This window comes from Oncorhynchus nerka, linkage group LG11 (assembly GCF_034236695.1).
Source record: "Oncorhynchus nerka isolate Pitt River linkage group LG11, Oner_Uvic_2.0, whole genome shotgun sequence".
NCBI lineage: Eukaryota > Metazoa > Chordata > Actinopteri > Salmoniformes > Salmonidae > Oncorhynchus > Oncorhynchus nerka.
The window spans coordinates 46,444,066-46,470,225 of record NC_088406.1 but is presented as its reverse complement, the minus strand read 5'-3'; the positions used below and the strand labels follow the sequence as shown (position 1 = coordinate 46,470,225).

The 26,160-nt window shown below is 46.5% G+C and overlaps 1 protein-coding gene across 2 annotated transcripts; it reads left to right on the top strand.

The window, feature by feature from the left end:
- The first annotated feature begins 677 nt into the window (after positions 1–677).
- Positions 678–24,910, top strand: LOC115136985 (ARF GTPase-activating protein GIT1-like). Of its 2 annotated transcripts, XM_029672938.2 has the most exons (21): positions 678–956; positions 3,614–3,747; positions 4,616–4,728; positions 5,126–5,231; positions 5,487–5,573; positions 7,743–7,873; positions 8,192–8,286; positions 8,699–8,741; positions 9,504–9,530; positions 10,324–10,372; positions 10,918–10,990; positions 11,786–11,883; positions 12,933–13,044; positions 13,355–13,482; positions 14,584–14,736; positions 15,630–15,932; positions 20,847–20,927; positions 21,236–21,312; positions 21,549–21,725; positions 21,871–21,934; positions 22,176–24,910. In XM_029672938.2, exons 1-21 carry the CDS (start codon positions 905–907, stop codon positions 22,389–22,391), a joined length of 2,319 nt encoding a protein of 772 aa, XP_029528798.1. In that variant the 5' UTR covers positions 678–904; the 3' UTR covers positions 22,392–24,910. The 2 variants fall into 2 exon arrangements, with proteins under 2 accessions (XP_029528798.1, XP_029528796.1); XM_029672936.2 differs by lacking the exon at positions 9,504–9,530 and having other exon boundaries at positions 809–956.
- Positions 24,911–26,160: the final 1,250 nt, after the last annotated feature.

Sequence of the window (26,160 nt, the reverse complement as noted above, 5' to 3'; positions counted from 1 at the left end):
GCTGATGAGCGTGATGTAGAAGATGCACGCCCGTAGAGTGGCTACACACGCCACCTACCAGTCATCAGGAGTTAGTAATTCACTTCATATTAATAAACTAAACAGTCAGTCTGTGCCATAATCACATCCAAATAGCCGACACCTTTGATGCTGTCTATTGGCTAGGCTATAGCGCAGAAATGTTTTTGCAACACGAAGCTCTCTGAACATTTACTTAGGCTATTTGTGAGCCTGCTTTTATCCCCGTTTTGGTAAAAATTAGTCAACTTCTAAAACATCAGAACTGCCAGCCAACACTATTTCGCTTCGACAGCCTCGCTTGTGATATAGGCTAGCCTTAAACCACTATAAAGCGTTACAAAACATAATCAAATAAACCATATCCAGAGAACTAGCTAAATGTATGAACATTTAGAATAAGATGGGTGTACCCCTACGTGCATGGATATTGATGAGATTCCAAGCTTTTGACGAATACGATAAAGGTTAAATATTATTTTAGAGATACCTCTATTCCCGTGGCATTGGTGAGAGAGTGGCGATCAGAGCAAGGGGGGGAGAGCGAGTCGAGTGACAGGCAGGAAGGATCCCAGTTAGCCTAGTTAGGTCTCGATATTTGCCATGCTGTGTGAGCTATTGTTTTTACACCCCTCTAGATATGAGCTAGCCAGTAATAATCATTCCACTGACGAGGCCTGCGACTCACTACAGCAGACGTTTAGGACTGAAACCGCGTAGGGAGAAAAGGAAAAGGGGTAGCTTCGGGCCGGGAGAGCCGACGACCACATCGCCGGCTTCCGGGGATTCAGGGCAGCATCGAGAAACGGTAGACGGCGGTCTTCGGAAGGGCGAGCATCAATATATAATTTGGATAAACAACCACTACTGCAGTGGAACCCTAAAGATGTCAAGAAAGGTCCACAGAACCGAAGTATGTGCCGACTGCAGTGCATCAGGTACAATGCTAACGGAAACAATGTGTTGTTTTAGTCTTTGAGATGGACTAGCTGGCGACATTTAGGTGGGACGGCGGAGGCCTGTGTGCCCGCTGTCAGTAGTACAAGAAAACGGCGCAGGTTCCCAGGCAGTTAGTCAGTCAGGCATTTAAACGGAGTTACATTTGCATTTTCAGTACGTGTCGATAAATTAAGTGACTAGAAGGTTACTTTGGTCTAGTTGCTTTGGTTTATTGGATGAATTGTAGTGTGGCAGATTTGTTTCGCCTGCTTTGACTAGCTCGCTGCCCAGCGCAACTAACGTTAGCCAACGTCAGACGTTTGTTTGCGTTTCTCTTGGTAGCTAGCGAACGTTAGGTGTGTTAACTACCAGCTGGACGTGGCGGTTAACTACTTACCTAGCTTGCTAACACATGAGGGAGGGCGTCTGTCTTGTCTAACTTGAATAGCTTGCTATCACAGCTTTCTGTCAGTGAAGTTGTCTCTGCAGCTAGAACTGAGCTGGCCACACGGGCTAACTGGCTAGGTAGCTAGTTCATTTTGAAGACGCCAGGCTAATTAGCTAGCTAGTTTGGCTTGTCTTCCTCTATAATACTTTATGTTTTAAAAATGTTTTTATAAATGTGATCAATTCCATGTTGTAGCGTGTAGATAGTTAGCTAGTATGCTAACGTTAAGAGTCGAGAAGATTATCTGAACGTTGTTACTGAGATAGATAGCTAGTTCAATTCTAATAAAAATAGTAGTTTAAGCTAGTTGGCTAGCTAGCTGCCTGCAACTAACCAATGCCAATGGGTTAGCAAACAGTGCGGCGTTGATAGTAGCACTAGTAGAGGATGTGAATAGTGCCTGTATTCTGGACCCCTGCCATGTTTAGACGGCTCCATCTGTAGGCAAAAAGACAAACACTTTTAGCTTAATTCTCCTGCTCATAAAATTCTAAATGGTCTTGCAAATAATGAAGGCTACATTCTCCAACTGTTTTTCTGCAACATTATTGTGCCCCCACAACTCTGATGTGATGGCATCCTGGCCGGCATAGCCTTGGCCTTGCACATTTAGCCCCACCTGCCTCAATGTTTTGGAGAGGAGAGTTTGGGATGGGGGTTGGTTGGGGTGGGTTGCATGGCAGCTGCGCTCTCCCTCACAGCTGCTCTCCTTTCAGGAATGTGATTCTGCTCTGTGAGCCTCTTCTGCACCATCCCAGCTGATTTATGACACTCCTGACCATCACTCCTCTGCAGTTACCTGCGTTAGCCTGGCCTGCCTGTATACCTACTCTGTGTGTGCACTGTGCAGTTTCTTACTTGCAGTCTACCGTCAGCTTTCTGCGGCCCCAGCGAGCTGCTGACCACGCCACTAGTGTGTGACTCCTTGCAACACTCCACACTGGAATAGCTACGGAAACACCTAAACAACCTCCATATTGTGGAAGAAGTCATATAGCCACTATAGGCTATTTGTTACTGCCAGTATGCTCATAAGGCCTTTTTGTTTTTCTGTCATATGATCAAAGTTTTATGGATTGTGATGGGCACCACAGCATGTGGTAGAATGCTAGACTAAAGAGGGGGCTACATCCTTCAGTAATGTTGACTGTAGATATAGTGGTAAAAGAGACTAGAGTGGCCCCATATGCGCTGTGTGTGTAGCCTAGGTCAGTGTCTGTGTGAGTGCATGCGTATGAAATCACATTAGGCGCTGCACACACTAAGTGAAAATGGAGAGGAAGAGCAATGGAGCTGTTCTGTGAAGCTTGGATTATGACAAGATTGAACTTTTAGTGTCAATGAATGGAATCTATACCGATGAAGAGCCCTGTGTCTCTTCACATTTGGTTTAGCGCTCTGCTTTGTCCTGCTCTGCCATGGGTACAAACCCAACAATGAATTGCTGCTTTTCATAGATTACAATATTTGAAAACAGTAGGCATGCTTTGTTGAGTATTGCCAATAGCTATTTGTTTCAAAATTGTCCCTCAAGAACAGATCTCTCTCTGCATGCATTTGCTCCGCCCCAGCCCAGTCTCTTAGGCTCTTAGGCCTACCAATTGAGAGAAAAATGAATGTGCCATCTAGTTCCTCGGTCAGAATGTGTTGTTTGAACCTCTTACACAGTTAGCTTAGCTTAATTGTAGCAGGATCCTGAGGGTGTAGGCTAACCTTGCCCCAGCCAGACTTATTGACTAGACTTTGTGGCCCATGGTTCTCTCTGTGCCCATTGAACTCTGGACTTGTCTAGTATGATGAGCTCATTACCACCTAAAGGCACAATTGGGTGGTACTGGATTTTTAAAGGTCACACTTGTATTTAGGCTATGCAGTATGACGCTAATAATAATGGCGTTTTGTTGATCTTTATGGTCCCGAGAACTCCTTTTTAAGTGTCATTGTAAACTCCACATGTCAGGCCAACTGTCAGCCTATTTGCCACTCTCACAGTAGTCTTTTTGATCATTTTAAATGTATGCAGTAAACAATAATGTCATATATTAGGCCTAACTTTATTACCAGTAAAACAAAGCTATAGGCCTAATGATGAACCTGAGATGGCCGAGTAGCCAGTCAGCGGTGGGTCTTTGCTAAATAGCCTAAGTTGTACACACCCCACCCCTCTCCGTCCTCTCTCTCACGTTATCTCTTGCTCTGTGTTTTCAGATCCGGGCTGGACCAGCATCAACAGGGGCGTTCTGATCTGTGACGAGTGCTGCTCTGTGCACCGCAGTCTGGGACGCCACATCTCCATCGTCAAGCACCTGCGGCACAGCGGCTGGCCCCCTGCACTGCTGCAGGTACCTGGGAAGGGACAAGATAGGGGTCTGGGCTGGAGGGGTACTGGGCACTGGGGATCATTACCGATGGGTGTACACGTAGCCTAGCAACCCAGTGGCTAAATGACAAGTAAACCAATTCAACCAATGTATTAGGCCTATACCTGTTTATTACGGATTTATAACATGTATATCCATAAACTAAAAATGAACACTTAATAAACTACATGGGAATTGCCAGGGACCTCACGATATTACGATATTTAGATTCTATATATATATTGTGATTTTATTGAGAATTGATGTTCCAAACATATTGCTCACTATATGTCTGCTGCAGAGAGACGAGCAAGCATGGAAATAAAAGCACTGAAAACATGTTGGCCCATTATTTAAAAAGATGGCAGTCAAGCTATAGGATGGAAAAATACTGGCGTTTTGGTGCAGGCACAGCCGACTAAAGCTACCTAGAAAAACAATTAAATACATTTATTGTCCAAAATAATATTGCGATATGTAACTATAGATTTTTATTTAATTCTTTTCACCCTTTTTTTCTCCCCCATCACTAATATAAAGTAAGTGTTACCTAGCAGCTGGACAGATATGATTTGAGAATACTTTTGTTAGGAACTGGCTTTAAAAAAATTGTATTTTCACATTATTTGGACAGGATGGAAATGAGTGGGGAGGTAGATGCAGAGAGTGGCGCAGGGGTTGGTATTCGCACCCACGCTTGGTGGTGTATAGTTGCTGCTGGCCAGCCTCAGACCAGCCTCAGGCACAGGAAGAGGCTTTGATTAGCTCTAAGAGGACGTTCCAAGCAAACATTAGATCCTTTCATGTTAGGGCGGTGTTGTCGTGTGTCTCACCAGTGTGTGTGTTTTAGATGGTGCAGACCCTGGCCAGTAATGGGGCTAACTCGATTTGGGAGCACTCCCTGCTTGACCCAGCGCAGGTGCAGAGCGGCCGCAGGAAACCCAACCCACAGGACAAAGTCCAGTAAGTTTATTTTGTTTCACAACAGATTTCACGAAACGTCAGATGAGAACCAATTGATGATGACCTGGGTGGGAACATTCCCACTTACCTATAGTCTCTGTTTGTGGAACTCTCCCCCACCAAGAGATTTACTTTCACTTGGTCAATTGTTATAGTCTGATCAGGCTAATAAGCTTATGTGTTAGATGCAGCTCAGCCTTGGGTCATTAGCTAGTATCAGACTGTTATGGGATCAGAGAGGATTTGGCCCTCGGTGTCTCCTGCTGCAATGATTTATACATAGAGCTGATGTCTTACCCAGTTTGTCCCTACTCTCTATCTATGTGTGTGTGTGTGTGTGTGTGTGTGTGTGTGTGTGTGTGTGTGTGTGTGTGTCCGTGCGCGTGTGTGCGAACAGCCCCACCAAGTCCGAGTTCATCCGCGCCAAGTACCAGATGCTATCCTTCGTCCACAAGCTGCCGTGCCGCGATGACGACGGTGTTACCACCAAGGACCTCAGTAAGGTGAGGCCCCGCCCCCTCAGGTCAGGGGTCAGAGGGTGACGTCCATCACAGGGTGGGCAATGCCTGGTGGGCCGGGCTACCTCCACTGAGGCTCTACACACAGAGCCTGCCTTTCTTATTTTCTCCCCTGTAGGCAGGAAGGAAGCACCTTAATGACACCACAGGAATAACTATTGGATGCTTCTGTGTGGACCTATTAAACACCACTAATGAGGGGATTCACAGGGTCTCTCTCTCTCTCTCTTTCTGTCTCAGCAACTGCACTCCAGTGTGAGGACGGGGAGTCTGGAGACATGTCTAAGGCTGCTGTCCCTGGGAGCACAGGCCAACTTCTTCCACCCGGTGAGACCCATACCACCTCCTGTTACTACAAATTACCCACTTTCTCACCACTCACCCTCCCATCCCCTGTTATGACAAATTACCCACTTTCTCACCACTCACCCTCCCACCCCGTATTACTACAAATTACCCACTTTCTCACCACTCACCCTCCCACCCCGTGTTACTACAAATTACCCACTTTCTCACCACTCACCCTCCCACCCCGTGTTACTACAAATTACCCACTTTCTCACCACTCACCCTCCCACCCCGTGTTACTACAAATTACCCACTTTCTCACCACTCACCCTCCCATCCCCTGTTATGACAAATTACCCATTTTCTCACCACTCACCCTCCCACCTGTGTTACTACAAATTACCCACTTTCTCACCACTCACCCTCCCACCCCGTGTTACTACAAATTACCCACTTTCTCACCACTCACCCTCCCACCCTGTGTTACTACAAATTAGCCACTTTCTCACCACTCACCCTCCCATCCCCTGTTATGACAAATTACCCACTTACTCACCCTCCCACCTGTGTTACTACAAATTACCCACTTTCTCACCACTCACCCTCCCACCCCCTGTTATGACAAATTACCCACTTTCTCACCACTCACCCTCCCATCCCCTGTTATGACAAATTACCCACTTTCTCACCACTCACCCTCCCACCCCCTGTTATGACAAATTACCCACTTTCTCACCACTCACCCTCCCACCTGTGTTACTACAAATTACCCACTTTCTCACCACTCACCCTCCCACCTGTGTTACTATAAATTACCTACTTTCTCACCACTCACCCTCCCATCCCCTGTTATGACAAATTACCCACTTTCTCACCACTCACCCTCCCACCCCGTGTTACTACAAATTACCCACTTTCTCACCACTCACCCTCCCACCCTGTGTTACTACAAATTAGCCACTTTCTCACCACTCACCCTCCCATCCCCTGTTATGACAAATTACCCACTTACTCACCACTCACCCTCCCATCCCCTGTTATGACAAATTACCCACTTTCTCACCACTCACCCTCCCACCCCGTGTTACTACAAATTACCCACTTTCTCACCACTCACCCTCCCACCCTGTGTTACTACAAATTAGCCACTTTCTCACCACTCACCCTCCCATCCCCTGTTATGACAAATTACCCACTTACTCACCACTCACCCTCCCATCCCCTGTTATGACAAATTACCCACTTTCTCACCACTCACCCTCCCATCCCCTGTTATGACAAATTACCCACTTTCTCACCACTCACCCTCCCATCCCCTGTTATGACAAATTACCCACTTTCTCACCACTCACCCTCCCATCCCCTGTTATGACAAATTACCCACTTTCTCACCACTCACCCTCCCACCCCGTGTTACTACAAATTACCCACTTTCTCACCACTCACCCTCCCATCCCCTGTTATGACAAATTACCCACTTTCTCACCACTCACCCTCCCATCCCCTGTTATGACAAATTACCCACTTTCTCACCACTCACCCTCCCACCCCCTGTTATGACAAATTACCCACTTTCTCACCACTCACCCTCCCACCCCGTGTTACTACAAATTACCCACTTTCTCACCACTCACCCTCCCACCCTGTGTTACTACAAATTAGCCACTTTCTCACCACTCACCCTCCCATCCCCTGTTATGACAAATTACCCACTTACTCACCCTCCCACCTGTGTTACTACAAATTACCCACTTTCTCACCACTCACCCTCCCACCCCCTGTTATGACAAATTACCCACTTTCTCACCACTCACCCTCCCACCCCCTGTTATGACAAATTACCCACTTTCTCACCACTCACCCTCCCACCCCGTGTTACTACAAATTACCCACTTTCTCACCACTCACCCTCCCACCCCCTGTTATGACAAATTACCCACTTTCTCACCACTCACCCTCCCACCTGTGTTACTACAAATTACCCACTTTCTCACCACTCACCCTCCCACCTGTGTTACTACAAATTACCTACTTTCTCACCACTCACCCTCCCATCCCCTGTTATGACAAATTACCCACTTTCTCACCACTCACCCTCCCACCTGTAGAGTATCGGTCCAAACGGTCTATGCTGTGTCCATACTCCCTTAAATCCCTATTTTAAGTAATGTGGTGTGTCTGTGTGTGTGTGTGTGGTTGTCCTCTCAGGAGAAGGGCACCACTCCACTCCACGTGGCAGCCAAGGCAGGCCAGGTTCTGCAGGCAGAGCTGCTGGTCGTGTACGGAGCCGACCCCGGAGCTCTGGACATCAATGGACGCACACCCATGGACTACGCCAGGTAGGCTACACCAGGGGTCTATTCATTAGTGTACACTGTAGCAGAAAAACGTTTTGCAACGGAAAACAAGGGCTTCTCATTGGACAAGTTCAGGTAGTCCCTTTCTGTTTTGGCCATGTTTGCTTTTGTTACTTGTGAATACACCCCTGGCTCACTCTTTTTGAACACACACACACAGACACACACACACACACAATTTTGTGTGTGACTATCAAGGTAGTCAGTTTTTTTTTGTTGCTGCTGCATTGTCAGTAAGCTTTTTTCATATGTACAGTTATAGGATCTGATTGTTGTACTGTGTGTGTGTGTGTGTGGCAGGCAAGCGGGCCAGGTGGAGCTGGCAGAGCGGCTGGTTGAGTGTCAGTACGAGCTCACAGACAGGCTGGCCTTCTACCTGTGTGGCCGACGCCCTGGTAGGTGACCTTTTACCCCTGCCAAGGATCTTACAGAGGGCTCAGAGTTGAAGCGATAATCAGCAATCAAGTCGTTGAGATCTCGCTGGGTGGGTGTATCCTTCAAGCAGTTAGTATGACTGCAGTTTTGTTGTTAGCCAATGTCAAAGCTTGCTAACAAGAGCTGCCCTCCCTACATTTGAATAACATTGGGCCATTTTTCACTTATGGTCACTAGCTCTCTCGTCGCCGGCCGCTAAGTCCCTGTGTGTCTCTTTGTGTCTCCTCCTTGCATTGAACATGCCTGGTTGGTGGTCGCTGATTATCGCTCCAAGTATGGACCCACTGTTAGGCCTAACTAGTAAGGCATCTTTCACCCAATGACTGTTTTACACAATACAATTGTTTCACTCTATTGTACTCTATCCTGTAGATCACAAGAATGGGCATTATATCATTCCTCAGATGGCTGACAGGTAAGTGTCAAAGGGTCATGTGTTCAGGGTCAACAGGGTGGGGGGGGGAGTATATTTATACATCTGCACGGTGGTTGATATTTATCATACATGGGGGTGGTTTTTCAGACACAGATTTAAGGCTAATCCTGGACTAAAAAGTGTTTTCAAATGAGATGCTCTACGGGGCATTATTGTCTTTGACGTGACATGATATTCTGGCAATGCCTTTTGATTTTCTGGAAATGTTAGGAGTACCTTGTAATATGCTGGCACAAGTGAAGTGGCTAGATGTATTGCAGTGTTTTGACCAGTATGTTGTGCCCTGCCGTTAGTCAGTCTGTACTGTTAGATAGGAGAGGAAGGCCCCTGTTACACTAATGAAACTGACTGCTTGTCTGTCTGCTGAGCTACAAGACTTCTACAACACTGTTCTTACTGTACTATACTCTGTACTATACTGTACCGTACTCTTGGAGTTTACCCTTGTGAGCAGTGGAGAACTAGTGGGCGGTATTCACAAAGTGTCTGAGTGGCTGATCTACATTTACATTTAAGTCATTTAGCAGACGCTCTTATCCAGAGCGACTTACAGGATCAGTATTACCTTAGATAATAATTAATACGATTATATAGACCGAGGGGGACCTGAGCCTAGATCAACACTCCTACTCTGAGGCGCTTTGTGAATATGGGCCCTCTCTTTTGCTTTCTGCCCGTCTCTTTCTTGTCTCGCTCACTCGTTTTCTGTTCTCTCCGTCTGTGCTGCGCTTGTGGAGGCAGAGCTCGCCCTAAGTGTCCGACACAGAGGTATCTTTCGCTTCTCTCTTTCTCCCTCACTCCCTCAACACCCCCCCCCCCTTCCTCTTTTATCCCATGGGCCCGTCATCTTGCTGGTGTCAGGGAAGGAGGGAGGAATTGCTGTACTATTCTGTCTACCTTTTTATATAGTAGTATTACCTTTTATGAGGTCTTGATTCAATAAACAGTGATGAGAGCCCTTTGCTTTTAAATAGGAGGCTGGTATTTTATCCCATTATCAGGTTGGCTACTGTATCTCGACCACCAGTACTTATTGTAGATAATACAAGTACTTAGGCCTATCGTTTTGCATGTTGTCAAACCAAAATGGAACGAGGTAACTGCCAAAATAAACGAAACATCAACATAAAGTGTCTTAATAGGGCGTTGTTTTCATGCTCATCTAACCATTGTGACCACTCATGCCCTGTGGATGGGGCGTTGTCATCCCATGGGGCATAGCCATGGTAGCCAAAATAATGGCCTGCCCAGCATTTTCATACCTGACCCTAAGCATGATGGGATGTTAATTAACTCAGGAACCACACCTGTATGGAAGCATTTACTCAAGTGTTTTCATTATTTTGTCAGTTACCTATATATTTCACCTGATTATCTGCCATGGCCTTTGCTTCATGACCTGACACCCCTGCTGTCTCACCTCTCCCACCGCCCTGAACCCCCCCCCCCCCCCCCCCACCCCCACCCCTGTTCCATCTTTTCCACCTCCTCACCTTTCTCTCCTCACCCCTCTGTTCGTGTCTGTTGTTGTTTCATTGTGTCTGTTTGTGTCCCTGCATAGCCTGGACCTCTCAGAACTGGCCAAGGCAGCTAAGAAGAAACTGCAAGCGGTGAGTAGTGCTGGGTGGTCAAAGGGTTGGGGTCATGGGTTAGTGTTAAAGCTGTATATTTCTGGTAAACTTCGTGGGTTGTGTTCATTAGGACAGAAGGGAAAACATTTTGAAATGTTTGGAAATGGAAAACAAGTCCAGGTATCACTCCCATTTTCAATCTGTTGTCTTCCATTTGGTGCCTAATGAACATGACCCAGAGCACAAGCTAATCTGATAATAAACTGAAGCAGTGGGCCATGTCTATCAGTGACTCTAATTGTCTATGACAAGAGGAGTATGACTTTCTCCATTTTCTGTGTATGATATAATCGATTCTCCTTTGGCCCAGGCAGCAAAAGGGCCGAGCTCTTTAGTGTAGTGCTATTGTTTGTGTTGACAGTATTGCTGTTCATGATTGTCCTGCAGTTTGCTCTATTATTCTAAGCGTGTGAGTTGTGTATATTTTTCCCTCGCTGGTATTTGTTCTTTTGGTGTGCATTGCTTATGTTTGTCTTGGTCTTGTGTACACTGTGTGTGTGTGTGTGTGTGTGTGTGTGTGACAGCTGAACAATCGATTGTTTGAGGAGCTTGCCATGGATGTGTATGACGAAGTGGACCGCAGGGAGAACGATGCAGGTGAGACACCCCCTCATCCTCTCCTGTGTAACCCATCCCCTGCTTCTCCCTCTCCTCCATCTCTCTCTAGATCTCTCCATCCTGCGCCCCTTTCTGTCTTTCCCTTTTTGAGTCATGCAATTTGTTTGGGCCACTCTGGGTCCAAGTCCCATTCCCTATATAGTGTGCTACATTTCACCAAGCCCTGGTAAAAAAGTAGTGCCCTATAAAGGGAATAGGGTTCCATGTGGGACGTAGTGTAGGCTGTTCCCCGGGAGAAGGAGTCACTGTTTAGAAAGGAAACGCATCAATAAAGTCTGCTAAAGGGCACTGGGTGAGGTCTAAAATTAGAGGGGGAGACAGAGTGGGAAAGACGGGGGGAGAGAGAGAGAGAGGCAATTTAGAGAGGAGAGAGCGAGTTGGTGAAGAAGTGCCTCAGGAATTCTGGAGTCGCTTTCTTTCGCTCTCGCTCTCTCTCTCTCTCTCTCAGAAGGAGGTGCAGTCACAGACTGCGTTGTCTGACATACTCTCCGCAGGTAAGCAGGTTGGGGTAGAGGCAGAGAGCTGGACACACACAAGCGCGCGCACACACACAGCTCAAGGTATACCAGGGCATTTTTAGGAGGAGAGATTGTGTGAGTCTGTAACCGTTCTGTGGTCTGTTCCAGTGGAGCTGTGCACCGTGTTTGTGTGGGAGGCAGGCAGGGTGTGTTGCTGTGTGTGTTCCAACTTCCAGCTGAAATGACCTTGTTTCTCTCTCACTCATCGATGGATAATGTATCTCTTTCTTTCTCTCCTTCCTCCCCGTTTCCCCAGTGTGGCTGACGACTCAGAACCACAGTACTCTGGTGACGGAGCGCAGCGCGGTGCCCTTCCTGCCTGTCAACCCCGAATACTCAGCCACACGCAACCAGGTAACCACTCTACTACTATCTCTCTCTCACTCACTCACTCACTCACTCACTCACTCACTCACTCACTCACTCACTCACTCACTCACTCACTCACTCACTCACACACACAACAAATGAATACAAATTTGACTGCCAGCAAAAGCTTGACTATCTTAGTTCCCATGTGTATTTCTCCTTCTCCAACTGCTGTATAAGCTTAGTGATACCAGCAGGCTGAAGGCAATGTTAATCACAGTGACACAGGCAGGCAGTAGAAGGGACTATCGGGAAATCCTCCTGGAGCACGACAGATTTAAAACGGGAACAAAAGGGGAGAACAGAAGGGCAGGCGAAGAAAGAGAACGTCTGGACTGAAATGGAGAGCGAGGGATGAAATTCTATTCATAGTTTTGTGGCTGCACTGGGATGTCTGAGCTTCTGCACTGGCCAGTGGGATGTAGAGACGGCGAGCGAGAGAGATTTTCCAGCTGTGGAGGAGGGTGAGGGGAAATTTAAAGGGGTTGTTTTTGATTGTGTGTCCTCCCTCAGTTGGCTAGCTTGTTAGTGTAAACATAGGCCTTAACACGTCAGGACCCTCACCACAGTGAGATCCCCAGCTAGGATTGGATTGAATAGCGTTGGAGCCAGCTGACTGGTCAGTAGTAGTGTGTTTTGTTTCATGCCAGAGCGACTGAGGGAGAAAACACACACAGGCTGAGGAGAATGGATTGTGATGATGGTGTGCTCACGGTTGGACCGTGTTTAGAATTGAAACCACATGGATACAAAGCCTGCATTTTTGGCTCTTTATGCCAACACAAGCATGCGAATTGCTAGGTGCAATGTTTAGTGTGTGCCTCTCTTACTAAGATCTACTGTAGCCCCTATGACTGTGCTTTTCCACACCACATGACCAGTGACCACAGGACTGCAATACCAGAGACTGTGGCTCTAATTTGGTGTTTGCTTCAATAATACACCAAAAATGTCTGACCTCGTTTTGCTCCTGTAGACATAGGTCTGTGTCGGTGGGTTGTTGAATGTGTCCCTTGCCTGTCTTTGTCTTTCAGGGTAGACAGAAGTTGGCCCGTTTTAACGCTCGTGAGTTCGCAACGCTGATCATCGACATCCTGAGTGACGCCAAGAGGAGACAACAAGGGAAAGGCCTGAGCAGCCCTACTGGTGAGAGAGGGGAGAGGACGAGAGGACAGGGAAGGGGAGCAGAGGGGAGAGGAGAGGGCAGGGACTGAGCCAGTTCAAATATGAATGTGTTTTAGCACGCACTTCAGTCAATCCATCCATGAGTGAAACGGAGAAGCTACTGAGATGTATTTTAAATGGCGGGGTTGCCTGGTTGTCATTGCTAGTTGAGCTGTAGTTTTCCAGATATGTCTGTGGCTCAATCTCAGTGCGTCTTTCTCCGATTCCTTACATCCTATCTCCTCCTGAGCCAGGGCCTATGTTGTTGCTCTGCTCTTATCCAACACTGTAGACTCTAGTCTGGACCTGGCGGCCGACGACGACCAGCATGACTACGACAGCGTAGCGTCGGACGAGGACACGGACAGCGAGCTGACCACTCAGAACAACAACAACGCGCAGCGCAACAACCGGGCCAAGGTGAGGAGAGAAGGGCACAGAAGGACGGCAGGGTTGTGCTCATTAGGCATCAAACGGAAGCAAACAGGGATCTACCTGAATTTGTCCAATGGGAAACGTTTTGCACTGGTTTGCACTAATGAATACACCCCCAGGGCTGTGTTCACTAGGCACCAAGCAACCTGAAACATAGTGAAAGGGGGAGGTACTATTCGGAACTGGCCTAATAAGAAAGTGCTTGTTTTGTTTTTCCATAGAGTACCAGAGAACAGCCTAAGTATTCCCCTTTAACCTAGTAAATAGATGGATAAAATGTGTACTGAGAGACATGGAGGAGGGAAGGGATGGAACGAAGTGACCAGAAAGTGGTGCTATGGTCCCTGCTTGGAGTTATTAGAGGCACTGATGTGCTGATCAGGATCTAGGATCAGGTCCCCCCTGTCCATGTAATCATATTCATTGTGATCTAAAAGGCAACACTGATCCTAAATCAGAACAATGTTCTTCTTCGCTTCTTCTAGTGATTGCAGTATTATCCCCAGCAGTGTCTTGCTCCCCGCCTGTCCCAGCATGCCTTGCGGGAGTGGCAGTGTTGCTACTGCTGCCACATACTTCCACAGTGACATCACAGCTATTCTGAGTCTCCAATCAGAGGAGCATTGTTCCACGAGCAGGGGAGGAGAGGGAGTGCAAGAGGAGGGGAGAGGGCAAGCGAGAGGAGAGGGGGGTGAAAACCCTGTTAAAGCAGGCACCCACAGACAGGACGTGGTGGAAAAGCTGCTGGAAAATGAGAATTTAAGGTCCACTTTGTGACGAAGCTCTGTTCTGGTCTCATACAGACAGAAGCTCTGTGCTTCTCAGATATGGCTGAGCTGTGAATGGACGCGGATGCTGTTCAAAGTCATTTCCAGTTGAAAAGAGATTTCTCAAAAATGGTTTGTGTTGAATGTGAAACGGTAGTTATTTTTAAGCTGCGCTCAGACTTCTCCATTTACTGCTAAGAGGGATGATGAAATCTAGTGCATCTTATTGCACAGACAATAACCCACATAAACGACTCCCGAATACTTGTGTGTGTTTGTAGATAGAATTAAAACTATTTCTGTGTGTGTGTCCCCTCAGAGCATGGACTCGTCAGACCTGTCGGACGGGCCCATCACTCTGCAGGAGTACCTGGAGGTTAAGAAGGCCCTGGCATCCTCCGAGGCTAAAGTCCAGCAGCTGATGAAGGTCAACAACAACCTGAGTGAAGAGCTGCGCCGGCTGCAGAAAGAGGTAGGGAGACGAGATAAAAAGGCAGGGAGGATGGCAGGGAGAGGAGGGAGGGAGGGAAGCCTACATGATGGAAAGACGGAGGAATTCCAATATGTCTAAAAGTTTGTGTTGTTATGCTCCCAAGATGTGCTTTTACTAATTATAGTGGAAGATGTATCTCTTCTGCCTCAGTATATTAGTGTGTTGTCACTATCAGTGTTGGTCTACTCTGTTCCCAGAGCTGTCCTTATACTGTAGTAAGCAAGTTGTGCAGCTCAGAACAGTATCTGTTGGTGTAAGCACTGCAGTTTGTTCTTCACTGTGTCAAATATCAGGTTTCGCTCCCATCTGTTACGCCATATGTAGTCACTTTGTTTCCGTTCCGTCTCACCATGGTGCTGTTATTCTGTTCTCATGAATGCCTGAGCTATTGTCCCATGTCTGTCATCACTCATGTCTAACACAAGGAGAAATACCAGCCCCTGCACACACACTTGGAAAATGCACAGCAGTTCTCTTCCAGTGTTGATAGTTTGACAGGTACATACAGGTAAAACGGTGTGGGCTAGAGCACCCCCGTCGTACACCTCAATAAACAATGCATGTGTAGTGCTCTTATTTTCCAAGATACGAAAGATCAACCCCCAGTACTGCCAATATGTATGTTTATTTGGTTAAGAGAACCCAGCATGTCGTTATACTCACTAGATTGACATGCAAGCCAGTTTAAGCCCTTATATCCCCCCATCAGTATAGACTCCCTATAAACTGTTAGTCTTACCTCCATCCATATCTAGTATGTGGTTAGCTAAATGAAGCTCCCTGTACAGTACTTGTGTATGTGGATGTGTGTCCGTGTGACCTTTGAAACATTCAGGTGACCTTCCTCCCCCCGTCCCCACCTCTCCCCGTAGATCTCGCGGATGCAGACGGAGAACAGTGCGTTGCGGGGGGGCCAGGTCGGAGGAGGAGGGGGAGCTGGCGGTTTGGGAGGCGGGGGAGGAGGCAGCCCTGCACATTGGCCAGGGGGGGTGCGAGGCGGGGGAGGTAGGGGAGGGGACCACTCCAGCCTAGCTGTGTCCTCAGCTGTGCCTTCCCACCGGAGGGACAGACAGGCTTTCTCTATGTACGAGCCGGGGGCCGCCACCCCCAAACCCCACTCCCACTCCCCAGGCCTGGACTCCCTGACGGGCCGCCTGCAGCCTCTGCACCCCAGTGTAAGTGTGAGCAACGCGCTACGGCCCCCAGGTGGCCGTGGTCATGGTGATATACACCACCTGCCCTCTCTGTCTCTACTGCTGCCTTCCTCCTCTACTGCTGTCTGGCATGCATACACCGCTCACCAGTGGAGCGCTCTTCCACTTTAACCCCTAATCTTTGACCCCCAGCCTCTACCGCTGGCACTATGCTTTCTGGGCCAGATGCTGCACGCACGCACCTGCCCAAAATGCATACATACACACACACTGCCTAGCCCCTCTACTGAGCCTTCGGCACTGTAGCAAATCACTCTTCGCCTCCATTCATTTCACATGAGTTTCTCTGAGGCTTCTTTGAGTGTAGAAGGTCATGTTGTCAAGGTAAGATGGTAGGTAGCTTTCCCGCCATTGATGAGTGAAGATGTCCTGAACTTAGACACTCCCCAATCATAGCTTTCCCATTCCCTACCTCTAGTGTATGCAGCACAAGCACGAGGTGTTAGTGGTTTGACCTGCCCTGTTAGCCATACGCACTTCACAATGGATCCTTCAAGGCAATGTGTCAGTCAGTCACTAACCCACTCGGTCACAGTGGAACTAAGAGGGCAGGCAGACCTATACGAATGTCAGCAGTGCTTGGATCACCTGTTGGGTGTGTTGACAAACAGTGGAAATCAACAGAAAATGGCGGTCGATCTTCTGTGGTCAAAGACGTTAGGATGGCCACCAGCTGCGCACGGCCGCCGTTCTTGTTAGTCTGTCGGCGCTCTAAGCTAATGCACTACTTACGCACGCACACACTCACTCACTCAGCCCTGCTTCCAGCTACTCTGACTGGTATGGAACGTGCATAGGAAGCCAGGAGGTAAAGTCAGTCTGTCTCTCAACCTGTCCTGTCTGTCTTTTATTGTGCTCATTGTTGCATCCAACCTTTACATTCCATTGTCCATGCGGGTGATGCAAATTCACAATGCATACAATGCCTTCGGAAAGTATTCAGGCCCCTTGACCTTTTCCACGTTTTGTTACATTACAGCCTTATTCTAAAATGGATTAAATGTTTTAAAAATCCTCAGCAATCTGCACACACTACACCATAATGACAAAAGGAAAACAGGTTTTTAGAAATGTTTGCAAATGTATTCAAATGTAAAAACTGATAACATTTACTTAAGTATTCAGACCTTTGCTATGAAACTTGAAATTGAGCTCAGGTGCATCTTGTTTCCATTGATCATCCTTGAGCTGTTTCTACAACTTGATTGGAGTCCACCTGTGGTAAATTCAATTGATTGGACATGATTTGGAAAGGCACACGCCTGTCTATATAAGGTCACACTGTTGACAGTGCATGTCAGAGCAAAAACCAAGCCATGAGGTAGAAGGAATTGTTCGTAGAGCTCAACAGGATTGTGTTGAGGCACAGGTCTGGGGACGGGTACCAAAAAATTGCTGCAGCATTGAAGGTCCCCAAGAACACAGTGGCCTCCATCATTCTTAAATTTAAGATGTTTGGAACCACCAAGACTCTTCCTAGAGCTGGCCGCCCGGCCAAACTGACCAAGAACCCAATGTTCACTAGGATATAGCTCTAGAGTTCCTCTGTGGAGATGCGAGAATCTTCCAGAAGGACAACCATCTCTGCAGCACTCCACCAATCAGGCCTTTATGATAGTGGCCAGACGGAAGCCACTCCTCAGTAAAAGGCACATGACAGCCCACTTGGAGTTTGCCAAAAGGCACGTAAAGACTCTCAGACCATGAGAAAAATATTCTCTGGTCAGATAAAACCAAGATTGAACTATTTGGCCTTAATGCCAAGCGTCATGTCTGGAGGAAACCTGGCACCATCCCTACGGTGAAGCATGGTGGTGGCATCATCATGCTGTGGGGGTGTTTTTCAGCTGCAGGGACTGGGAGACTAGTTAGGATGGAGGCAAAGATGAACGGAGTAAAGTACAGAGAGATCCATGAGGAAAACCTGTTCCAGAGCGCTCAGGACCTCAGACTGGAGCGAAGGTTCACCTTCCAACCTGTCAACAATCCTAAGCACATAGACAACACAGGAGTGGCTTCGGGGCAAGTCTCTGAATGTCCTTGAGTGGCCCAGCCAGAGCCCGGACTTGAACCCGATCGAAACATCTCTGGAGAGACCTGGAAATAGCTGTGCAGCGACACTCCCCATGCCAACTTTGTAGCATCATGCCCAAGAAGACTCGAGGCTGTAATTGCTGCCAACGGTGCTTCAACAAAGTACTGAGTAGATGGTCTGAATACTTAAGTAAATTATATGAGGCAAATATTAATGTATTTTTTGAATCAATTTTAGAATACGTAACCTAACAATGTGGAAAAAGTCAAGGGTTCTGAATCATTTCCAAAGGCATTGTATTTCAGTTTGGTTTATCTGTGCATTTTTCCATGTCTCTCTTTAGTTTGTATTTTGTAGGGCATTAGCAAATGCACAATTTCTTATTGTGTAGTTTGCAAATCTTTTTTTTTAATAGACCCTAGAGTTCTATATGCTAGAATATATCTAGATAAGTTGTTTACAATGTTATTTTTCTGTGTACACTACCGTTCAAAACTTTGGGGTCACTTAGAAATGTTCTTGTTTTCCATGAAAACATACATGAAATGAGTTGCAAAATGAGTAGGAAATATAGTCAAGATGTTGACAAGGTTATAAATTATTTTTGATTGAAATAATAATTGTGTCCTTCAAACTTTGCTTTCTTCAAAGAATCCTCCATTTTCAGCAATTGCAGACCTTTGGCATTCTAGTTGTCAATTTGTGAGGTAATCTGAAGAGATTTCATCCTATGCTTCTTGAAGCACCTCCCACAAGTTGTATTGGCTTGATGGGCACTTCTTACGTACCATACGGTCAAGCTGCTCCCACAACAGCTCAATAGGGTTGAGATCCGGTGACTGTGCTGGCCACTCCATTATAGGCAGAATACCAGCGGACTGCTTCTTCCCCAAATAGTTCTTGCATAGATTGGAGCTGTGCTTGTGGTCATTACCCTGTTGTAGGAGGAATTTGGCTCCAATGACTTTGCAAAATGGAGTGATGGCCTTCATTCTTCAAGATCCCTTTTACCCTGTACAAATCTCCCACTTTACCACCACCAAATCACCCCCAGATTATCATATTGCCTCCACCATGCTTGGAAGATAGCATCAAGCACTCCTCCAGCATCTTTTCATTTTTTCTGTCTCACAAATGTTCTTCTTTGTGATCCAAACATCTCCAAAATTAGATTTGTCGATCCATGACACTTTTTTACCATCTTCCTGTGTCTGTGTTCTTTTGCCCATCTTAATCTTTTCATTTTTATTGGCCAGTCTGAGATATGGCTTTTTCTTTGCAACTCTGCCTAGAAGGCCAGCATCCCGGAGTCGCCTCTTCACTGTTGACTTAGAGACTGGTGTTTTGTGGGTACCATTTCATGAAGCTGCCAGTTGAGGACTTGTGAGGCGTCTGTTTCTCAAACTAGACACTAATGTACTTGTCCTCTTGCTCAGTTGTGCACCGGGGCCTCCCACTCTTTCTATTCTGGTTAGAGCCAATTTGCGCTGTTCTGTGAAGGGAGTAGTACACAGCGTTGTACGAGATCTTCAGTTTCTTGGCAATTTCTTGCATGGACTAGAGTTAATTTCTCAGAACAATAATAGACTTACGAGTTTCAGAAGACAGTTAATTGTTTCTGGCCATGTAGATATTCCGTTAAAAATCAGCCGTTTCCAGCTCCAATAGTCATTTACAACATTAACAATGTCTACACTCTATTTCTGATCAATTTGATGTCATTTTAATGGACAAAACAAATGTGCTTTTCTTTTGAACGGTAGTGTATGTCTCACATTTGTTGCTAATAAGACATTTATAAGTACTTTTTTAAGATGACATGGTGATACTGTATATCATTAATTTAAAAGTTCAAAAATGGATGTACTAATTGCAGATTGCCCCTTTTAAGTTGTACAGTTTGAATCCCTTCATAGATATTGGACCACACAGTGGTAAAACCCAGTGCTCTGTTGAAAACCACAGATGACGATGACTTCATTGTATGGACATGATCTGTGTATCATACAGCATATGCCAGCATACAAATATTCACATAGATGTCTTCATCTAGTTAGCTCTCCACTAGGGAACAGTGAGTCCAAGAGTGGCCTACTGGCCATACTTTCTGGGAAAACTCACAGCATAGGCCCTTATGTCAGTGAGCCTGTATCTAAAAAGTGTCTATAACTGTGCTGACTGTATGGACCTGCATAAAGTGTCTGAGTAGGAGTGCTGATTTGTGCTGATCTAATTTTAAAAGCCTAAACTGATCCTAGATCAGCACTTCTAGTCTGAGATGCTTTATGAGTACGGGCCCTGGCTACTGGAGGTCATCTATTGTGAAAGTGGCTAGAGAGGAGACGTGATGTGAGGCAAGCTAATGGAAGTTAACCGGCTCCTCTGTCGTCTTCTGTGTATGTCTGACCGTATGTTTGTGTGTCTGGTAATGTTAATGATGTACTCCTGTGTGTGAGTTTGTCTGGGATAGTGGCTCACTAACTACTTGGCAGGACTTAGGTCAAGACACATTTTCTTTAAATTCCAGTGAACTTGGGCTGTACTCCATCACTAACTACATTTTCAGTATAGGCCTGTCCTGGAGAAAGTTACTCTGCAGTTTGGCTGTTGAGTTTAAGTTATTTGAGAAAAAAAATCTAATTTGACCTCGACATATAGGCTAGTATCTCCGCGCACGAAGCTGAGCTGACTCTGCTCAAGCACGTATATCGCATCCCAGTGTCTGTTCGGAATCTTCCTACAAAAATGTAAAAAGAAACATTCTGTCAGGCAGTGTTCCTTCTGCGGTTCCTCTGTTGCTTCTCATCCTCCTCTGAGTTCCTGTTCTGTCCCACCTCCAGGTGAGGAAGGGGGGTCCTGGCGGTCCAACACCCTATGGAGGGTCGCACCTCTCTGGCTCCATGGAGATGGGAAGATACATGGTAAGACTGGCTGACTGTCGCCCTCCTTTACAGTTGGTCAACTCATCTGTGACTTCCAGGCTACTTCGCGACCAACCCCAGACCAGCTGAAACAATCAGTGGCGTCATATGAATGCTGGCCGACACTGTTTTTATAGACCAATGTGAGCTGATGCATTGCCGAGGGTTGTATATTGTGGCTTAGTGGAAATGTTTGTGTGAATGGCTTGCTTTTGGTTGGTCAATAAAGGCCTTACCATACTCTCACTGATGTTAGAATCACTACTGCTACCTTTTTGACGCTGATAAGGTGTTCTGTTTGTGCACAGGGTCCTAAAGGAGAGAAGCACGGCAGTGGCACTGATAGTGACTATGACAACACTCAGATGTATGAGCTGTCGCTAAGGTAAGGCGGGGGATATCTGGAGCAGATTGCTGCCCAGTGACCGGGTCATTCTGGAGTCTCCCAACATGTAGGAGGGGCAGACAGGCCGGGCTCTAGGGTGTACCTAGACATCTAGCAGACTGTTTGTCTTTCTCAAGGACGTATTTACTGTGGTTATTACTTCAGAGAGGCTTACCTCTGCTCAATGTGTGAAATGCAGGCTAATGTAGAGATTGTACTGTGTGTGTTTCCTAAAGTAGGGGGCGCAGCAGTGAAGAGGAGGGCCGGGGGGATTCGGAGGAGTGGGGTGGGGGTGAAGGGGGTGAGCCGGACCCGACCCTGCCCTGCACCGAAGACGTCATCCTCAAGACGGAGCAGGTGACCAAAAACATCCAGGAGCTTCTGAGGGCCGCACAAGAGTTCAAACACGACAGGTAGGGCCCCGACTACAAGACTCGCTCCATGACACAGTCCAGGGAGGCTCTGTGGTGGTAACAATAGTTTGGCTTTAGTTGTATCTGTGGTGATAACGAGAGGTTGTATCTGGTGGTAACGAGAGGTTGTCTTGTGTTTCCCCAGTTTTGTTCCATGCTCTGAGAAGATCCACTCTGCTGTCACTGAAATGGCCTCTCTCTTTCCCAAGGTAAGATTTTGCTCTCTTTCTAGATTCTGTATGGTGTGACGCTGACACCGCCAGTTATCGTTGCAACAACAAAGAAGTTGCTTCAAACAATAAACCGTTTAAATTGTTGGTGCATGCGAAATAGAACAGCAGAATATATACTGCACATTCTTTGGGACCAAATACAGATTCTAGCTTTGAGCAGTAAGTGTTGTCGCCTCTGTGTCTGACTGTGGCCCCCATCCCTCTCTCTCCGTCTCAGCGGCCTGCCCTAGACGCTGTGCACTGCTCCCTGCGCCTCCTGGCGTCCAGCGCCTCCCGCCTCCAGGTGGAGTGTCGCAAGGCGGATCCCTCGGACTCCTCAGCGCCCGCCGTCGACTACCAGCTGCTCACCCAGCAGGTCATCCAGTGCGCCTATGACATCGCCAAGGCCGCCAAGCAGCTGGTCACCATCACCACCCGCGAGAAGAAACAGTGACGGGGGTAGAGAGGGGACGGACAGGGGAGTGGCGAGGGGAGCTGCAAGACTGACAGAGGGAGGGGAGAGGGAGCAAGAGAGGGATGGAGGAAGCCTCGATTTCCAAGCTTCCTAGTCATGTGATGAACGTGACTTGGAAGGTTGGCATCACAAGGGAGAGCGAAATACCAGCCAACGGGAGAAGCTATATTGGCTGCAGACCGAAAAGAAGATCTCTGAGGATGAATAAAGATGAAATGAGAGGAATTGAAAGTAGGGAATGAAGAGCGTGGAAAGACCATGTGGTAATATTATATGACAATAGAACGAAGCTGAGAAATGCCTCAGCTCTCGCTACTATACCTGAGTGGACTGAGAGAGTGCAGTTCTGCGGGGGAGGGGACTCTGAAGAGGAGTGTGGACCATGTGGGGGATGGATATGGCACAGAACAACAGCGGCTCAGCTCTCATCATCTCACTATGATCTCACTCCGTTGTTCCTTTTGGGGGGAACTCCCCTCTCTGTGCAGCGCCTCAAACCCTCATGAGACCGAGGTAGGCTGGGCCCGGAGCTGGGGCCAGTCAGTGTGGCCTACAAGGGGGCCAGGCCTTGGAAGAGAGACACACACTGCTCTACCCCTCTGTCCCTCAGACACCACCTCCTCTGTAGTCCCAGGCTCTGCTAAGGAGGGCCCTTGCTACTCCCTCAGACACCCTGGTACACTACAGCATGTCTTGGCATCGTGGACTGACGACTAGGTGATGTTGTATTGTTAATGTATTTTTTTTGTTTAGTTTTTTTTATGCCAATCCGTTGGCCTGTACCTCTGGGGACAAGAATTACTGACTTAAGAAAAAAAACACTTACACTGGAATAATTGTGATTATTATTATTATGCCCATTGTTTTGTATTATTATTATTGTCATGAATTACATTATCATGTATGTTTGCTTATTTTGACGTTGTTTCATGTATGATGGTTCCTGTTCAGAGGACCAGGGAGAGCTGTGAGAATACTCACTTGCCTTCTGTCTGGCTGGGACTGACACACACACACACACACACACACACACACACACACACACACTCACTAACTTGTGAAATGGTCCTCAAACACAGCAGTCCACTTCCTCCCAGGTGACATTTCAGTCATTTTATTTCTTCTGCCTGTCATGTTCTAATATGTCAGGAGCCAAGGTGTTGAACAGATGCCAAAGGGGAAGGTGTATGATCTGCTATCAGTGGGAAAAGCCTTTGAAGTGGCATGATATATATTATTGCAGCCACTGGCTGCTTCAGTCGCTAGACAAAGCTCATCTCAATGGCACTACAGTGGGATCCATACAAAGTTCGCTCTTCAACATATGCCAACTCGAAGCAGACTAGCTAGATTGGGAACAAATGTTTTGTGAAAACGACAAACTGCACTTGCTGTAGGTTTGTGGGGGCACTGGGGAACGTTTCCCTGATTTTTTAAAATATATTGTGCTAAACAAAGTAACGGTCACACTTAGCTAAACACTTAGCTAAGTGACACAGGCTGACCATGGCACTCCACGTATTTAGTTTGATTTCTTAGCTTCAAGGACTTCGGTGATCGTCTGTCAGACGGATCTGGGTCATGTTAATTAGGAACTAAACGGATGAAAATGAACTGAAACAGGGAGGGACTACTTGGACCCACACACATGGCTTGTGTGATCCTGGACACCAGGAAGCTCTTCCATGTTCATTTATCCACCGGGTCCCGTCGTTTCACTATCCGCCTGACTGTGTGATCGATATTTGATGAACCTGTAGGGGATGAGATCTTTGATCTTTTCCCAGTCGAATCATGTCCAAAAGATTGTCATATGCAACGTTCCAATCATGATTGCCTTTGCACATGTCCTGCTAGACTGGCTTAATGCGTAGTGATGTTGTACCTGTTTGGGTTCCCTCCGTTGATTTATTTATCGCCAGCTCTTACACACACACTGGGCCAGTATAAAATACTTTCTTCCCCGTTACAATGTCCTCCTTTTACCTCTCAGTCAACCTGTTTATAGAATAGAGGCTTATATATAAACATATTTTCATGCTATTTTTTTTAAAGCTATATGTTCATATTGTGCTTGGGAGGTCAGAGCTATTTACCCACGGTGGGTTCCAGGTCTGAGGGGTACGTGAATAGGGTCTGAAGTCTGCCACTGGTTAGAACTAAACTCATCTCAAGTCTGAGGGGAAAGGGCTGTTTCACAATGCTACGCCTTTCCCCCATCTTAATGGACACTTTAGTATAGGGTCCCTTTTTAGTGGGAATGTTAGACACACATGCATCCCGCATGCCATGCACAGCGAACACACACTCGTGTGGTTCGGACAGTGGCGTTGTGCCCCGTGCTGTTTTCTGTGTATCATACACCTCTTCACCTGGGAGATCAGTGATGGGAGAATATCTTTTAACACAGGCAAAAACTGTAAAGAGTAAAAAAATAAAGGTAATCGTAATGAAATCTCATAATCTGTACATTTCTAATAAACTAAAAAACAAGTGAATTGTCCTGAACGTATCTGTTTTTTGTTTAGTTCGAGATGCTTGAAACCTACAGTACCAGTCAAAAGTTGACACACCAACTCATTAAAGGGTTTTTCTTAATTTTGACTATTTTCTACATTGTAGAATAATAGTGAAGACATAAACCATGAAATAATACATATGGAATCATGTAGTAACCAAAAAAAAGTGTTAAACAAATCAAAATATTTGAGATTTTTCAAAGTAGCCACCCTTTGCCATGACAGCTTTGCACAATCTTGGCATTCTTAATCCGCTTCATGAGGTAGTCACCTGGAATGCATTTCAATTAACAGTGCCTTATTTGTAGAATTTCTGTCCTTAATGCTTTTAAGCCAAACTGTTGTGTTGTGACAAGGTAGGGGTGGTATACAGAAGATGGCCCTATTTGTAAAATACCAAGTCCATATTACGGCAAGAAAAGCAAAGAGAAACAACAGCCCATCATTACTTTAAGACATGAACGTCAGTCAATACAGAACATTTTCAAGAACTTAAAAGTTTCTTCAAGTGCAGTCGCAAAAACCATCAAGCGCTATGATGAGACTGGCTCTCATGAGGACCGCCACATGAAAGTAAGACCCAGAGTTACCTCTGCTGCAGAAGATATGTTCATTAGAGTTACAAGACTCAGAAATTGCAGACCCAATAAATGCTTCACAGAGTTCAAGTAACAGACACATCTCAACATCAACTGTTCAGAGGAGACTGAGTGAATCAGGCCTTCATGGTTGAATTGCTGCAAAGAAACCACTAAAGGACACCAATAAGAAGAAGAGACTTGCTTAGGCCAAGAAACACGAGCAATGGACGTTAGATCGGTGTAAATCTGTGCTTTAGTCCAAATTTGACATTTTTGGTTCCAACCGCTGTGTCTTTGTGAGAAGCAGAGTAGGTGAACGGATTATCTCCTCGTGTAGTTCCCACCGTGAAGTATGGAGGAGGAGTGATGTTGTGCAGGTTCTTTGCTGGTGACACTGTCTGTGATTTATTTAGAAATCAAGGCACATTTACCCAGCATAGCTACCACAGCATTCTGCAGTGATACGCCATCCCATCTGGTTTGCGCTTAGTGGGACTATCATCTGTTTTTCAACAGGACAAAGACCCAACACACCTCCAGGCTGTGTAAGTGCTATTTGTGTGAGGAAAGACAGAGACGAGAGGCAAGTACAGGGAGTGAACATTTTATAATAACGGACATGACAAAACAAGGACAGCGTCTGGACAA

Excerpts from the sequence above, each read along its gene's own strand:
- LOC115136985 (XM_029672938.2), top strand. The coding sequence starts at position 905 with ATGTCAAGAAAGGTCCACAGAACCGAAGTATGTGCCGACTGCAGTGCA. Across the intron at positions 3,748-4,615 it reads GGCCCCCTGCACTGCTGCAG|ATGGTGCAGACCCTGGCCAG; the intron begins GTACCTGGGAAG and ends TGTGTGTTTTAG. Across the intron at positions 7,874-8,191 it reads ACACCCATGGACTACGCCAG|GCAAGCGGGCCAGGTGGAGC; the intron begins GTAGGCTACACC and ends TGTGTGTGGCAG.